The 16,613-nt window shown below is 39.3% G+C and overlaps 2 protein-coding genes and 1 pseudogene across 2 annotated transcripts in view; 1 reads left to right on the top strand and 2 right to left on the bottom strand.

Annotated features, from left to right (window-relative positions):
- Nucleotides 1-55: 55 nt before the first annotated feature.
- Nucleotides 56-1,614, top strand: LOC117949247 (annotated as a pseudogene).
- Nucleotides 1,615-5,630: 4,016 nt separating this feature from the next.
- On the bottom strand, nt 5,631-6,937 carry LOC117948388. The gene is made up of 5 exons (XM_034878019.1): nt 6,854-6,937; nt 6,708-6,743; nt 6,294-6,593; nt 5,869-6,211; nt 5,631-5,733 (listed from the first exon to the last, which is right to left on the bottom strand). Exons 1-5 carry the CDS (start codon nt 6,900-6,902, stop codon nt 5,631-5,633), a joined length of 831 nt encoding a protein of 276 aa, XP_034733910.1. The 5' UTR covers nt 6,903-6,937.
- Nucleotides 6,938-8,170: 1,233 nt separating this feature from the next.
- Nucleotides 8,171-16,613, bottom strand: part of chrna3 (cholinergic receptor, nicotinic, alpha 3) — a 9,067-nt gene continuing 624 nt past the window's right edge. Inside the window, exons 2-6 of the mRNA XM_034879232.1 lie at nt 15,630-15,769; nt 12,305-12,349; nt 10,677-10,786; nt 9,168-10,368; nt 8,171-9,052 (exon numbers count right to left, since the gene is read on the bottom strand). Of these exons, the coding sequence (XP_034735123.1) occupies nt 8,924-9,052; nt 9,168-10,368; nt 10,677-10,786; nt 12,305-12,349; nt 15,630-15,769 (1,625 nt within the window). The 3' untranslated portion in view covers nt 8,171-8,923. The remainder of the gene's footprint in view (nt 9,053-9,167; nt 10,369-10,676; nt 10,787-12,304; nt 12,350-15,629; nt 15,770-16,613) is intronic.

The following is a 16,613-nucleotide window of genomic DNA, read 5'->3' as shown; positions in this document are numbered from 1 at the left end:
CTCCTAAGGCAATGGCGCTATCCTACTTTTATCATCTATTGTGTTCTTGTGGTGGTCAGAATGTGATTGTTCCTTTATAGGGAAGTCACTGGCTGAACATGGACATTATGATCAAAGCCCTTCACTCTTGCTGACACTCTGTTGATGTGGTACAAACTAATGAAAGCTGGTACATCCAGGATAACTTTCCGCACTACAGGACCATCACAGTTCCTGTCACTGAAGCATTTAATCGTGACTTCATTAAACTAATCACAAAGAAGATCCTGGATGTAGAAAGGGGAGAGAGCTCCGTTTGGACCTCTGCACGTTTGCAGGCTAAGATGTTTACTACCATGTTTAACATGCATCAAATAATATGCAAATTGGCTACTTACATGGTTAAAGATAAATATTTAATGAATAGATTAAATGAGAGTAGGTATGACATGGTCCTTACTGACCCAGCATGAGGTATACTGTAGGTATGTTGTTGGCTCATGCTCTTAAGCTACTTCTGGTCTGTAACGTGCGGTGGATAACTAGCAGAGAGGGACATACGGCCATTGCACCATCTCCTTTATCTTATATCCCATTGACAGGTTCATGACTGTCCGACAAAATGACTTTCATACAAAGAGTAAAACAATCTCATATTATTTGTTGTTTGGCAAGCTTAGGATGGATTTTTAATTCACCCTCAATATCAAGCTGTTTGTGATCAGTTCTTTGGCCCAGGAGTCAGATGTAGTGACCTGTTACAGGGAGCAGATCTGTGGCTCATGAGAATGGACTTTGTCTTTGAGTTCCCTCGACCCACCATGCCTAATGTTGTCTATATGGGAGGGTTCCAGTGCAAACCAGCAAAACCTCTTCCTGAACACCTGGAGAAGTTTGTACAGAGTTCTGGTGATTATGGGGTCATCCTCATGTCTCTGGGGACTTTTGTGAGGGAACTTCCTGCTGATATGGCAAACGTGATCGCTGCAGCTTTTGCTAAATTACCCCAGAAAGTCATATGGAGATATAAAGGTGACAGACCAGCCATTCTGGGCAACAACACTTTACTAGTCGACTGGATGCCACAGAATGATCTTTTAGGACATCCCTAGATAAAACTATTTGTAGCTCATGGAGGAACAAACGGCGTTCAAGAATCAATGTATCACGGAGTCCCAGTTGTGGGTCTACCCTTGTTTTTCGACCAATATGACAACTTGCTGCGCCTAAAAGAGAGAGGGGCGGCTACACTTCTTACCCTTAATACAGTGGATAAAGACAACAACTTCCTGGAGGCCATACAGGAAGTCCTGAATGAGCCCTCCTACAGGATGAACATGCAGAGACTCTCCAGGCTGCACAGAGATCAGCCAATGAAGCCACTGGAGAAGGCCCTCTTCTGGATTGAGTTTGTCATGAGACACAAAGGTGCAGCTCACCTGAGAACAGAGTCCTACAGGATGCCCTGGTATTCCTACCACTAGATGTTGATGTAGATGTTGTTCCATCTTTTCTGGCTACTGTTGCAGTGATTACTTTTCTCCCTCTTGTGTTTGTCAGATTTACGTGTCTGCATTGCATGAAAAGAAAAACAATGAGAAATGACAATCACTGAACTGTGTCCTGCTCGTTTTAAAAACAAATGTTATACACAATTAAATATTTACGGATTTTTTTTATCAACTGAGATGGAAATCATTACATTTTAATGGAACTAAAATACAACAAACAGGTAGATCCATGTGCACTGCTTAATTGTCCCATTCACGGAACAGCAGTGATGTTTTGGATGCGTACACAAGCCTTCACTGAACAACAGCAATTTGTAATTCTACTTTTCTATGCAGGATAAAGATTGGTTGTGTAAGAGTATTTTCTCAAAGCCGTGTAACAATGATGAGGCCTTTACCAAGGAGGGGCAGGGTGAAAACCAGTGTGACATAACCGAGATTCAGGTTAGATAAGCAGAGCAAGCATTTAGCAATAATGCTAAAGAGGGATGATTCGCGGGTTCAAACCTTTTTTTCTGTCATTTCACACATAAACATATCCTGCAATCTTTATAATGATGGGACGAACATAGCACTTTGTTTAAAATGCTTACAACTGATTTGTCAAAAACATTTATTTTCAATTCAGTGTGATATGTAGCTCAGTCCAGCTCACAGCAATTTCAGAAAAGCAGATGACCAACACAAAAACTACTGCTAATAAACATGCAACTGGGATTCCAAGCTCAAACCTTGATGTGCGTCATTCCACGTCCAGATATTGTGCAATTAAAGGGCCCCCTGGTGGTCAATTTAATTGAGACTTGCAGTGTGTGTGTGAGCTCATTGTGTAGACATTTCCTGGAAGTTGGTGTTGATTGGACAAACATTTAGTCATTTATAGCTTGATTTGTGCCATATCACCTGCAGTTTGTTTGCATTTATAGCGCCCTCTGGTGTTCAATTTGAATGGAACTTTCAGGGCGTGGTTCAGGTTCTTATGAGGACGTATACTGAGAGATCTATGATGATTAGACAATGAACATGTGATTTATAGTAAAATGTGTGTGATGCCACTCACCTATCTTGAACTAGTAGCGCTCGCTAGTGGCGTAGGTATATAAAACTGTCTGGGTATATCTGGGGACTTATCTGAACATACCCTGTGAGTTTTGTGATGATTGGCCTCGTGGTTGCTGATTTGTGTTAATTTATGTCCAGAGCAACGTCCCATCAAAGTTCATTGATCAATAACTTGAAAAGAAATTGAGATATGGACATGCTTTATATAACTTTTAATAAGCTTGTGACATTGACGATTCACTGAAAATGTGATGGCAATCTGAAATAGTTTTGTGACATTGACATTTATGACATGATCTGGTATGTAAGCAGCACCTTACATGTTTAGAAGAAAAGTCACAGTGAATGACAGATGACATGCCTCACAGTTCCAGCCTCTATATCAATATTATTGTATCTTTATTTCAGAATTCACAAGTAAGTCCATAACAGGAAATACACAAATGAAATATATATACAAAAAATAGATATGTACAGAATTGTATACAGAAGTTGAACATTTCCTGCATTGCACAATCAGCTCCTCCCACAGGAGCTGTGGCAGTAATGAAAGAGGGTAGGAAAGCAGCCGCGACACAGACATTGGATGCTCCTCTTGATTGCCAGCTCATCAGCTGAATAACATGGTCAGTCATTGCAATCACTGCTGTTGAAGGATAATAATGAAAAAAATCTTCACTTTTTTTTTTTTACCAAACTCCTGCAAACCACCCCGGTAAATAATGCAATATGGCTTTCCTGATCACAAACAATAAATCCGGCGTGCCTTTCTTATCAGATTGGTCACTGCACTCTTGACTTGAACTTCCATGAGGGGACACTTTAGTAACAATGAATGCAAGTGGCACTACATTACTGTTAAGACAGTGTTAAAAAAACAATTATGGACAATGGAGATGACAAGATACAAATGTGTCTGATTAAATGTAACAAGAGGAAAGATTTGTTTTCTAAAATGTTTAATACAAATTAAAATCTATCACCACCATTTACATCACCTGCCGTGTTCATTACTGAAAACAATTAGTAGTATTCTTTATAAAGCAGTAACACCCAGTCTTTTCAATAATTATGCAAAAGGTAATCTCGCCCCTCTGCAACAAAGAAAGGATCTTTATAAGAATTGAATGAATGAAGACATTTTCTATCCAACCTCCTGCTACATTGCTGTTAAGGTGGACTGTAATGATGTGAAGTTCAGAACACTCATCCATGCTAACTATTAACATTCCCTTAATGTCATGAGACACAGACTGAACCAAACATCACAGGCAGGTGTTCCAGTTTTGCATTTAAGTGAAAATAAAATCAGGTGAGGCCTGGTTCTGGTGTTTTTTACGTTTGCAGTACTTGGCATACAAATGTGCTGGATTCGGTTCTGCAGGTGGTGGATCGTCTGTGGTGAAAAGTTCACACAAAAAAGCGGGTAAATGCTGTGAAGGTTTAAAACCGCTCATGCATTCTTGTTTTGTTCATGACAGAATTAGCTCTCGTGAGTCAGCTAGCATGCCACAAAATGCTCTTTACATCTGCGCCACTGCTTTAAATGAAGATGTGGTTTTCCTGCATGATGAACTGAACTCACTAACAGAAAACCCTGCTCATCTTAAACAGTAAAGCAACATCCTACTGTGTAATGCCTTGTAAGCTTTATTGTATACTTAATACTGTCTTAATCTTCAGTATGCAAAGAAAAACGTTGCTGCAATAGCGTTAAGTATCACTCACCCGCAGCACTGTACACTCCCTCACAATCATTGGAGTGAGTGAAGTCCTCTGCAGGCACAGCATTGTCAGACCTGAGGACATGTTTTCAATAAACCCTGTTGACATGTCTACAAAAACCGTAAAGGATGTAAAACATTTATTAAGCTCAAATTAAAGTATTTAAATAAATTTAGTCAGTTGCATTTAGCAAATTATTGTTTTTCATGGGGTGAAATGTCACATCTTTTTAATGTGACATAATAAAGCAAATCATACTTGCCAAATACGTAAAAGTGAGACTGAAATAATTTGTATTAAAATTAATCTATGGTCTTACTCTTCATCCACCTCCATGCTGAAAGAGTCTCCTGAAAAGAAAAAAAAAGATTGAAAAATGCATAAAAGAGAGAAATAAATGGATTACATTTTGTTGTATTATCACTTTGAATGCACATGTCAATCTAATCAAAAGATTGATAACTGGCAGTTTTCGTAACAGAATTAACAAAATATGGGAAGCTCTTGATGGTGTTCAGGAATTGGGATGACCTTATGAATGCATGTAAAAGCCAAAATCTTTTGTGCATTTTAGGTTTTGATCCCCGTTAGGATGTAGTTGGCAAAAACACATTTTTATTCCTGAGAAAAATGTAAAAAACAAATGTGGAGGTGTCCCTGATGTTTTGTTCACCCTGGGAGAGGCCTTGTTGTATTAACAGGCCATAATGTAGCTAGATTAGGTTTTCTTTCTAAGTCATCATAGGTCATTTCATTATGAACTCCCCAGGGTATGCCTTTACTGTAACTCCATTTTCAACATACCCTCTTGTGTGTCCAGATCCTCTCCCTCTGTCTGCACCTGCTCTTCCTCCATCATGTCTGCCGCACTGGAAGAAAACACACTTCAAGCCCTCTCATCCACTCACCCTACAGCGGAAAATTCAGTTGTGTATCCAATATATTTTATTTTGTTGTAAAAAACTTGCATATAAAAAATTTTTTTGAGCACAAATCACTGAACACAACATTGACAACGTGAAAAACATGACTTTCTGCTTGTCTTCTCACAGGTTTGGGAATGCTTTAAATTCATTAGCCAGCATCAGTGAGACTGGGTCAAAACTCACCATGAATTAGTTGAAGCTAAGTAGCCAGCTGAAATAGGAAAAATAATAATTTTAAAGTAAAAGAAAGCATGCATAATGTACTGGATAGTCAATGTCCTATTGTGATTGGTGTGACAATCCCCTTCAGAATAGAAGTTACTGTACATCTTAGTACTAATAACAGATCTTTTTGTTCATCTTTTTTGTCTGTCAGTCAATGATAGATCTTATTCAATACAAAATATGAACTTCTTTTGATTTCCTTCTAATTATCTGACCTTGTTTGTTGATCCACCACAGACTCAGACCCAGCGATAAAATCAGAGTTATCAGTCCACAAGAGACAAAAACTGGGAGGACCCAATTTACTGGAAAGCAAAAGACACATAAATGACATCACGTTTTCAAAAGATTTTTCTACCATTTGAAAAGAGAAGATTTTACTGAAAAGGAAAGGGCCATCTAAAGCTGTAAAGCTTTTCTTTCTCACTGAATTGTGTGACCATGAGCAGTTGATACCTTTAACTGTGACGTTGAGTAATACTGCGTTATTTCCACGGAGTGTTTTCTCATGCTCTCGGATGCATTTAGATGGCAGCACCATGCAGCTGTAATGGCCTGAATCCCTCAAGACGGCACCTTCAATGGTAAAAGTTGCCTCCATGAGGGTGACATCAAATGTTTGCACTTGGAGGATGGTCTCATTCCTCCTCAGGTAAGAGTTGATGAGTTGACATTCACCAAGTGTTTGCAGGGTGTAAGAAACGGTACATCTGAATGCAACATGGTCTCCCTCGCTGACAGTGGACGGCCCGGCGACTGAAATATCTGCTGGGAGAATATTGGCTGTGCGGCAGGAAGAACAAAATGAGTGGAGAGAAGAAGAAAAAACTTGACACAATGCTTTTACAGGGATGAAAATCCTTACATATGACCAGGATCTGAATGACGTTGTCTCCCCTCCTGGGTACTTTGGGAAGCAAATTATCGGAAATGGAGTAAACACAGCTGTAGTTTCCACTGTGATGAAGACCAACGCTGCGTATCGTGAAGGTGGTGTCATTTTGATCTGACTTCTGAATCTTTCTATCGATCCAAATTTCATCCTTGCATAAATAAACACAAACCACGATCTGTTTCTTGAACCCAAATGTACTGCAGGTTACATAAAGGTCACTGTCCTCACTTATAGCTTTTTGTTGGGCAAGGATCCTCGCAGGAAAACTACCTGTAGCATTGAATTGTTGAAACAGAAACAGACGTTGAATTGATATATCACACAATTCAAATCAATCATAGTTGAGAATGCAACACACACGTGTTTTCTTACATTAAAGCTTACCATTAGTTTGGCTTGTGACCTGATTTGCAAGAACACCTTAAAGAAAAGAAAAGTAAAATGAATCTTTATACATGTACACAAAGGTCCACTCAATTAAAAATACAAACAATTAAATAAATAAACATATCGGTTATGAATATACTTACACAGAAGAATGGTGATTGTTTTCATGATTATAAGCAATGTGAAACCCATAGACTCAACAGCACCTTAACCCTGCAGGCACCTATGGGTTCTTGTCTACACCCACACCCAGATGAAAGAAGAAATGTGCAGACATTATAATAAACCACTTCCTGTGCACTTTGTTATGTGTTGTGACATTTGAACACTACGTAAATAGCATCAGTTTAAAAATGTTGTCAATTATTGGCAGGTAAAACTTGTAGATCTTTATTTCATTTTTGTTCTTCTTCCCCCTGTTTGTATCCAGTTTTTGCAGGATATAACTTCTCAATAGGACACATCAAAAAACATTCAGTGATACCATCAGAAGCTCATTCATTTGGTACATCATATACAGTATCTGTTAGGCGGGTCTTCTGCCCTCCTGCAGATCAGCCACGCATGGGTTCTGAGTGAGCTTTAATTACATTTATTGGCCAGTGTTTTCATATCAGATGGGACAGAGAGCTAATACAGTATCTGTCTGTGCTTCCCTGCCAGCGTTCAATTAAATATGGGCTTGTATAGCTTGTATCTAACATTGAGATTGTGATTTAAGTGCAACATCCATCAGAACATCATATCCTCAACTGGAGCACAATCAAATGCAACCATGGGATTTTTTAAGTACATCGGAGAATTTGACCCCTACCCCTGAATCAGACCTGTGGCGTAAACACTGAGCTATTAAGAGGCAGTGCAGAACCCGCGTAGTAAGAGCAGAAAATTGTATTATGGCCAGGAAGGAGGGTTAGATGAAGAAAAGACAGAAATCCAACGAGGTCCATCATCACTCGCTCTCTGTATTGATTGTGATCCGATAAGCTTAGTTAGCTCCAAGAGGGCACAGAGGATGTGGAACAGAGTAACAAACAGAATCTTGTGAAGTTATATACACAGTACACCCCACAGCTTTTTGTTTCCAGTATCAGAAATACTGATTATTTAGGGAAGATACAATAGAGCTCCACCTTACACCATTACATAACGCTTTTTAAAAATGTTTGTACAGAAATATGCAATATACAGAGCTAAAATGCATATATTAATAGATGCGTTTTTGCTTTGCAATTAGAATACTTTCATGTAGTGATGGCCAAATGAAGCTTCGTGAACCAGTGTATTCATTTTCTGAGTCCACTAGATGGCGCTCTCTGTTCAACAATAGGTTGAGAATAATACTGAATTGCAATGCCTTAGGCCTTTCTCTTAAAACCAAGAGCACTATCTAGTGGTCTCAGAAAATAAAGACACTGGTTCCCAAAGCTTCATTTGGCCATCATTACTTTCAAGGCATAGCAAATATCCAATTTGCAAGGTCAAACAAATCCTTGATGACGTTTTCTAATGTCACCCTTCGGGTCATGCTATCCCGATCAGACAGCATGTTAGGCCTTAAATGCATTAGGATTAATTTCATAACATGTTAGGACTGGGAATATGTTACAACAGAGATGGTGACAAAATGGGTGACATAAACCTTTAAAGGCCTTGTTATAATTTGCAGTAACAAATACTTACCACATGATGTCACTCTTTGAACACAATCAACATTCTTGCTTAGTTCTCAGAAACATGAAAATTCATCACATCAATCTATGTTCAATGTCTTTTTTTCTGTCAACCTCGTTTTTCTTCAAAATACGTGTATTAACTTGGCATGGCACTTAATGAAGACTTGACATTCAAAGATGTTCAAGATGTTCTTGTCATAAAACATACTAGTAATTAAAAAAATTAACTTTCTGTTGGCATAGGGGTTAATGCAGAACTAGTGTGTACACAATGAAATAACTACCATGATCTTTGCAATTGTTTGTTCACCATGTCTTCTGCATTGGAAGGATCTAAAACTACTTCCTCACACAGAAATCATCTAATCTGTGAAAACACAGTCACTAATTAATTTGCCTCAACGTTTGGCCGACACAGTCATCTTTTCTTCTTGACTTTGATCCACTCTGCATTGTCCGCAGCGATGGCGAGAATCTCATAAGTAATGAATGCTGTGCCTTTCGACAGAATCAAAGTATTTGTTTTATCAAACTAATTCAAATGTCATCCCAAAGTAATAGAGGCTGGAGGAAGAGGCCAGCTGTTCCCAGGATGCACACAAGGATAAAAACCCAAAGGAAAATTCTGTCGATCACCATGGCAACGTACTTCCAGTCATCTTGAACCTGTGAGAGGATCACAATGAAAACATTTTAAAGGATGTAATGACAGCCTCGCTGAAAGCAAAGTACCTATAAAGATTTAAAATCTAGAATTTTTTTTATGATTGTGAGCACTCACCTCCTTTGCTTCATTCTGTAGTCTCATGTTCTCTGCTATGTATTTGACACTCTCAATAGCCTCCCTGACCTCAGGGGAGAGTGGCAACAAGCACATTTTTCCTCCATCTAGAGACTCTGAGCTGGAGCACTGACTCTCACCTCCAGTCCCGACAGCAGTGCCTCCAACCACCGCCCCCAGGTTGCCCAGTCCTCTGCTCCCTCCCCCAGAATCTGCAGGCAGTTTGCTGGATCTTTGGTGCCAGCAACGGTTGGAATGGCCCTCGCAGCACAAAAACACAGAACCTGCACCTTTGGCCGGTTCTCCACTTAAGTTATTGAGGTTGGAGAGCTCTGTGTTGTTAATAACCCGTTGGCGGTTTGTCAGGCTTGACACCACACTGGACACGAGGGCCTGAGGTTTGTGCTGCTTCTGCAAAGTACCTGATGAATGCTTGGCACAGGGCCTTGAATGCATCGTCTGAACACTGCTGGTCACTGCCACTGTCTCTGGGTCCCTCTCTGGCCTGGTCATGAACATCACCCTGGGCAACAACCCAAGGAACACAGTCCGCACCCAGCAAGGCATAGTGTGGGTCTTTGGTGTGCGGTAGTGGACGTTCAACACAAAAACAGTGATGACAATAGAGAGGGTAACAAAGATCATGGTGAAGAGGAGGTACTCGCCAATCAGGGGGATGACTAGCGAGGTGGAGGGGATGGTCTCTGTTATGACGAGGAGGAAGACAGTTAAAGAGAGCAGGACAGAGATGCACAGAGTGATTTTCTCCCCGCAGTCAGACGGAAGGTAGAAGACGAGCACAGTGAGGAAGGAGATAAGAAGGCAGGGGATGATCATGTTGATAGTGTAGAAAAGTGGCAGACGGCGGATGTACAAAGAGTAAGTGATATCCGTGTAGATTTCCTCGCAACAGTTGTACTTGATGTCGTGTTTGTACCCAGGGGCATCGATGATCGTCCACTCGCCGCTCTCCCAGAAGTCCTTCAGGTTGATGGTTGAGCCAATTAGCACCAGATCGATCTTTGCCTTGTCGTATGTCCAGGAGCCAAACTTCATGGTGCAGTTTTGGTAGTCGAAGGGGAAGTAAGTGACGTCGATCTTGCAGGAGCTCTTAAATATAGCTGGAGGGATCCAGGTGACATCACCATTGTAGCGAAGCAGGGCTTTCGTTTTATCATCGACCTGGAAATCTCCGACAGCACTGTAAAGAAAGAAAAAAAGAGAGTAAGAAAATAAAAGAGAAAGACAGAGGGAAGGTTGGAGACAGATGAGTCATTGAAGATAAACTGAAGGATCTAATCAATAGACTATTGTGTCATGGCAATATTTATATTATATAAAAAAAGATGCCTTGTGGTTGTATAAAATTGTACCATCAGATGTTCCTACACATCCTTAAGATTATGCAAACAACATATTACCAATGCCAAATGAGCAATGGAGAATGATATCGTTGTTGTAATCCTTTGTTCTAAATGCACACAACAAACAATATGTTGTTACGCTCACTTGTTGTAGAGCACAATGTCTGGCTTCCATATTTTGTTTGACGGCACTCGGATAAACTCGACGCCTCCAAAATCCCTTGGATTCCATTTGAGCTTGTAGTCATTCCAGATCTGAAACAAAAACGTATTTTTTTTACATTAAAAACAAGTGACAGAAATGATAATGTAGACAATCCTAGACACGGGTGCTGTCATCTTGTTATTTTGGAGCCAGATCAGACAGTGGAACCGCGTTGTCAAAGCCAGACCAATCAAAAGTCAAACATGACGTTTCACCCCAATTTTTATAGAATCAAATAGCTAATTAAAGCGCCCATATCATGAAAGAAAAAAAATCCCTTTTTCTGGGATTTTGGGTTTTATTTTGTGTCTCTGGTGCTTCCACATGCATACAAACTTGGAAAAAATGAATGTACTTTGCCTTCAGCCTCCGGGAGAGCTGTTCAAAATCTGTATGGCTTTCTACGTCACTAGCCAAGACGAGGTAGCTAAGTGAAACATGCTAGCGCTAGCATGCTAGTTCTGCAGGTATTCCACAAGTGCCTGACCAAAGTTGGAGAAAGAGTTATCTAGCTGATGTGATCTTACCTAGCTACAGCGCATGTGCCACTCCCAACAAAGATAGTATAGAATAGAGATGTCTCACTCTGTAGCTAAAACAGAAACCAAAACCAAAAGTGGATCTGCAGCAATATGATATAAATATGGTGTTTTTTGAAAATTAAACCATGTAAACCTGCTCTGGTACAACTTCAAATTACTATTATGAACCTGAAAATAAGCATAATATGGGTGCTGTAAAAACAAACTTATTATAAGGAATAACACAAAAACCAGCAAGATAAGAACCAAGGAAATAAACAATTTTTGTGAAAAAGGAATGAAAAAAGCCTGCCACCAGGTCTATATTTTAAACAAGTTTTAAAATGTTGTAAAACACTTGTAAAATGTCCCATTATAACAACGACAAGTCATCATCTCCAAATGTGGCATGTAAACAGAGAGTACAGTGAATGCAGTCTGAGAGGCGATATAATGGACCACAGTGTGTTTTATTGACTTTTTGGCCACTATGTTTGACCCCCTCCTGAGGACAACCATTCATCCTTTTGAGACTCACAAAGTAACAATGGCAAAGTAATCTCAGAAAGCTGCAATTATTTCACGTAAATAAGAAGGAGTAATCATCTAGAGTATGTTGTAAAATTTGAATGGTCAGCAGGGGAAATAACTGTTGTTTGTACATTGGTTAGGGAGACTCCAAAGAGCAATTACTCCTCAACTCTTTAGCATAAACATGGCTCAAGCCAGGGGTTTCTGTCACATTGTCAAAAACAATATTGTGGACAAGTATGATGTAAATTTCAGATCACTGTCAAATTACAAAATTATACTGTATGCAATACAAATTGACCATGAACTCTTGTTCTCATTTGGCTCACAGGATTTTCTTCTCTCTTTTATAGAAAAAAATAGGACAAGAAGAATCCATTTGTTTAAAAAGCTTCCTTCCATGAATAATTCAGCTTATCAGTCTAGCCCCAAATAATCATGTATGACAGAAGGCTGGATCCATACTACATGTCCTTGCTCAAGGTCCATTTTCACAGTCATGCATCATGAACTTACATGTCTCAACCACAGATTTGTCTCCATGATCTGATTGACTTCATCCTGAGAACAGAGCAGAATTGATAATGAAGACATTTAAGCAAAGAACAAAAGCAGTAATGTTAACATCTAAAAGTTAAAACTGTCACATGCGATAATCCAATTCACCAGTGAGGATTGTTTGTGTGCTTACCCCAGGGGGAGACCTCTGTGTAAATGGGAAAAGATGATTAAAGTGCTCATATTTTGGCTTTTTCCCTTTCCTTTCTTGTATTATATATCTTTTTGTGCATGTTATAGGTTTACAAAGTGAAAAGGCCTAAAAGCCACCCCAAAGGACTTACCATCTCCAACAGAAAACACTGTTCACAATCTGCTCCAAACAGCTTTATTGTGGTCCAGCCTTTACTTCCATTATAAACGTGCATCACTTTGTAACACACGTTACAATGCTAGCCCTAGTCCTAGCCCTCATTCTCTGCTTCTGACTGGGTAGTAGTCCTGACAAACATGCAACAGAAGGGAAATGCCTCACTCAGTGAGACACACAGGAAACACAGGTCTTTTGAAAATTAAACTATGTTTCTATTCTGATACAACCTCTAAATATAATTATGAATCTGAAAATGAGCATATTATGAGCACTTTAAGAAGGGCCCGCCTGGGTCCTCCACACCTGGAGACATGACAGCTGGAGCCAGGGAGTCGCACCACAAACCTTAAGCTTTAATTCTAACAACTCAGTGGTAAAGCGTGAGCAGAGGGACTAAAAAAAACTGTGGGTGTCAGGTTTTTGGTTTTGGTGACCGTTAAACAACCATTCTTAGGACCCATTCATGTTACCATTTAGTATCCAGGTGAGGTTCTACATGGCTGGGAAACACAGGTGGACAGAAGGCGGTAGGACAATCTTTATTGAATTATCTTTGGGAGACTGGGAATTTTACAGCACTATAATAGTTAAAGCACAAGTTCTGTAGCTCATCACCACCAAGAGCATGGACAAAATGGAAACACAGTATATTAAGGTTGACATCATCAGAGTATCACAGAGCAAAAGGTGTAGATGGCTATGAGCTACCACCTATGGTTATGATCCGGGCTACGTGGACAAGCAAGACCCAATCTGTGTCTATCTGCATCTCAGCATCAGAGGGGCACAGAGGCAAGCGCGGTGAAATTGGACACCAATTCTGACTTCTCTGCTGGGCATCCTGCCAGCCAGTGTGCAGGCAACAGACGGTGCATCTTATGGTAATGGTATGATATTTGGAATAGTCGAAATGCAGGAGAAGCATCATTTCAACTGCTACCTTGCAAATATACTATGTGCTAGATAAGACTTTTAGACACCACACTACTGCACTAAGTGCAACCTGCACAATTGGTTCATTTACATTAAGCATAAATTTTAGCATATTATTTAAAGCAGTTGCACATTTTGGTTTTCCCATCCTGTATATATTCTAACATTTGTTCTTTTTAATATTCCTGTTATTATTATTTCATGTTTATAGTATGTATGTATACTTTTCCTAGTATCTCATTTATATTTATACTCTGTTTTGTGTGTGATGTACGTGTGCTGCTGTAACACCCTAACTTCCCATTTTACTTGGGATCAATAAATATCTATCTATCTATCTATCTATCTATCTATCTATCTATCTATCTATCTATCTATCTATCTATCTATCTATCCATGTATCTATCCATCTCTACACCAAACATAGTTGACCACAAGATCTGATGTAGTGATCAAACCACCAAAACATTTTAGGGACTAGTGTAACATGTATTCCAGTAAGGTGAGTGAGGTGAGAAGATTGAAACAAGTTGCATAGTTGTTTCCAACTATTTCTTTGAAAACCAGTCTCTGTTACCACTGTGCCCGCTGTTGAAAAACCCACAAATACAAATCCTGTGTGAAATGCCTGATTGAGAAATGAGGACTCAGCAACCTCGGGCAAATAGGTATCAATGGTCTAAATGAGCTCATTTAGCCCTGCTGTGACTGCTGTAGGCTGACCACACTTATTGCATGTGGGTTAGAAGCACCAGGCGTGTGGAGGAAATAATAGTCATCCATCAGCACGGGAAGCCCTGTTGCGTCAAGGAGAATAAAACTAAACATACGTTATCTTTGTGAAATCTCTAGATCCAGACATGTTAATACTTATCTAGCTCTTCTGAAAAAAAGGAAGAAAAGAATTTCCTGTTGCTAGTAGGCAAAAGAAAACAGATTTAGATGGGCTACAATGTCACATATCCATTCAAATTGTCTAGAATAAACCTTGTGTGTAGTTACAACTTCATACATTGTGACATTTATACTATTGGCTACCACTGACGAACAACTTTTTTTATTGAATATCAATGTTTAAATAAAAAGTTAAACCTTTTGGGATACTTCTTCATCTTCATGCTAAGCTAAGCAATGTTTGTCTCAAGCAATTCTCAAGGACAAAAAATAAAAAATAATTAGGTTGGTTTCCCAAATTATTAACTTTTCCTTAAAATGTTAAAATGTCTCAATGAAGGATCTAATCTCCTCTTGTTATTTAACACAATCAGAGGGGTAATGTGATAGAGAACAATACATCCAAAGCTGTTCATTTTGTGATTGAAGCTGTCCTCCCTGGTCAACACAAGCCTCTTTGCTTAATTATTACAATCTGCTCTAGACGTGTCTGAGTCTCTGTTTGCTCCATCTGCATTCAACAAGTGCCAACAGAACACGCTGTTAAATCCAGAGGTGCTCATCTGAAGTGGCAGTGATTGAGTGATAGGGTCTATCTAAACTGAGAGGTACTCAGACAGCTGACATTCCACATCTTGCTTTGGCCAAACAAACAGCCGATTTTAACCAAGGGGTTACTGTGTATCTCCTGTGTCTCAAATGGCAATTGTTCTCTAAAACTGTGTTGCCCAAAGTTCACAAATCAACAACACCTTTTTTTTTTCTTCGTATGCTCAGACCTTCCACATTTGCTATCCATGCTATTCCTTTTTTATTTTCCTCAGGTCATGACCAGACATTTCTTTTAAATTAATTTAAATATAGAGCCCAATGCCCAATATATACATATACTGTACATGTATTCCTCTTTGCGCACAGCTTTCCTGTAAAACAAATTTATTTCTAAATATCCAGTCGGGGGATTAGAGACCCTACTGAAATAAATTGGTTAAGAATTTGTTTAGGTCGTTAATGCTTTTTTTTTTTTTTTTTCATTAAGCAGATTGATATGTGTCTGATTGCAGTCAAACAGTAGCCAATAAATCACATGTACTATAGACATCAGCACATAAACAGTCTAAAGGCCTTTTGCAGGTTACTTACCACTTTGACTAGCTGTGACATGGAAACCTCAAACTGTACAACGACTGGGTCGGTCACATTTTCCACCGGTCGTATGTACTGGTTGTAGTTGGAGAATATCACAGAGAAGAGCTTGTGCTCTGCATCTGAAGAGGAGCCCCCTGAACAAGAGCAGAGGGTCAGTTAATATTCTGTCACTGCAATGTGCTTTAGTGGGTTACATTGTAGCTTGGTTAAAAGGTGACTAACAGCCAGATGATTGTTGGTTTGTCATCACTCCAGGGGAGCAGTGCTTGTCTTTATATTTAAATAAATTAGTTATGGGTGAGGTAGTTACGTCGGGCCTCAGTGCTTGCTATTATGGCCCTAATGCAAACTAGGAACGCATGCACATGACGCCATTGTTCAGCTTGCAGATGTGCTCATCACACTTGGGAGTTTTTGTGCCTAAACTAGCCACCATACATTGTGTCGTCTCGTCTCATGATCGAATAGAGACTTGACACTGGACATCAACATACCACCCAGCTATCATTTCATATATATATATATTTGCCAAAAATACCAAAGAAATTAAAAAAAGGATAATAATTTCAAGTTGATCAAATTAGGTTATTTTCGTGATTTGTGTCCATCTGATGATTTTTTAAGTGCTTTGAACTGATGTCTACTTTACATTTGTAGCAGCAATTACATTAAATCTAGGGTAAGTTTTTGCTCTACGTTCTCATGATCAACTGCTAATGCTCAATTTTAAAACTAACATGGGGCATCTTGGTCACCTTTTTACCTTTTAACCCTGGTTAGTTTGCACCCCTAGAATAAGTATATAATTTTTAATAGATTGCTCCTGACTATTAAATAAAACCATCTGTAAGAAGTCACTGCCTTTTCGAGGGCATGTATGGCAAACTGCATCATTTTTTAATTAGCATAATTTCTATAAACACACATTGGGGAAAATCTAATTCAGCAACAATTTAGTCTCGCTCTTTGCCCAAAACA

This window comes from Etheostoma cragini, chromosome 1 (genome assembly GCF_013103735.1).
Source record: "Etheostoma cragini isolate CJK2018 chromosome 1, CSU_Ecrag_1.0, whole genome shotgun sequence".
NCBI classification, from domain to species: domain Eukaryota; kingdom Metazoa; phylum Chordata; class Actinopteri; order Perciformes; family Percidae; genus Etheostoma; species Etheostoma cragini.
The sequence above is the reverse complement of the archived record's forward strand: the minus strand, read 5'-3'. Positions and strand labels throughout refer to the sequence as shown.

Coding starts and splice junctions, on each gene's coding strand:
- LOC117948388 (XM_034878019.1), bottom strand. CDS start 6,902: ATGGGTTTCACATTGCTTATAATCATGAAAACAATCACCATTCTTCTG. Junction 6,594..6,707: donor GGTCACAAGCCAAACTAATG/GTAAGCTTTAAT, acceptor TCAATGCTACAG/GTAGTTTTCCTGCGAGGATC. Junction 6,212..6,293: donor CATTCAGATCCTGGTCATAT/GTAAGGATTTTC, acceptor CCTGCCGCACAG/CCAATATTCTCCCAGCAGAT.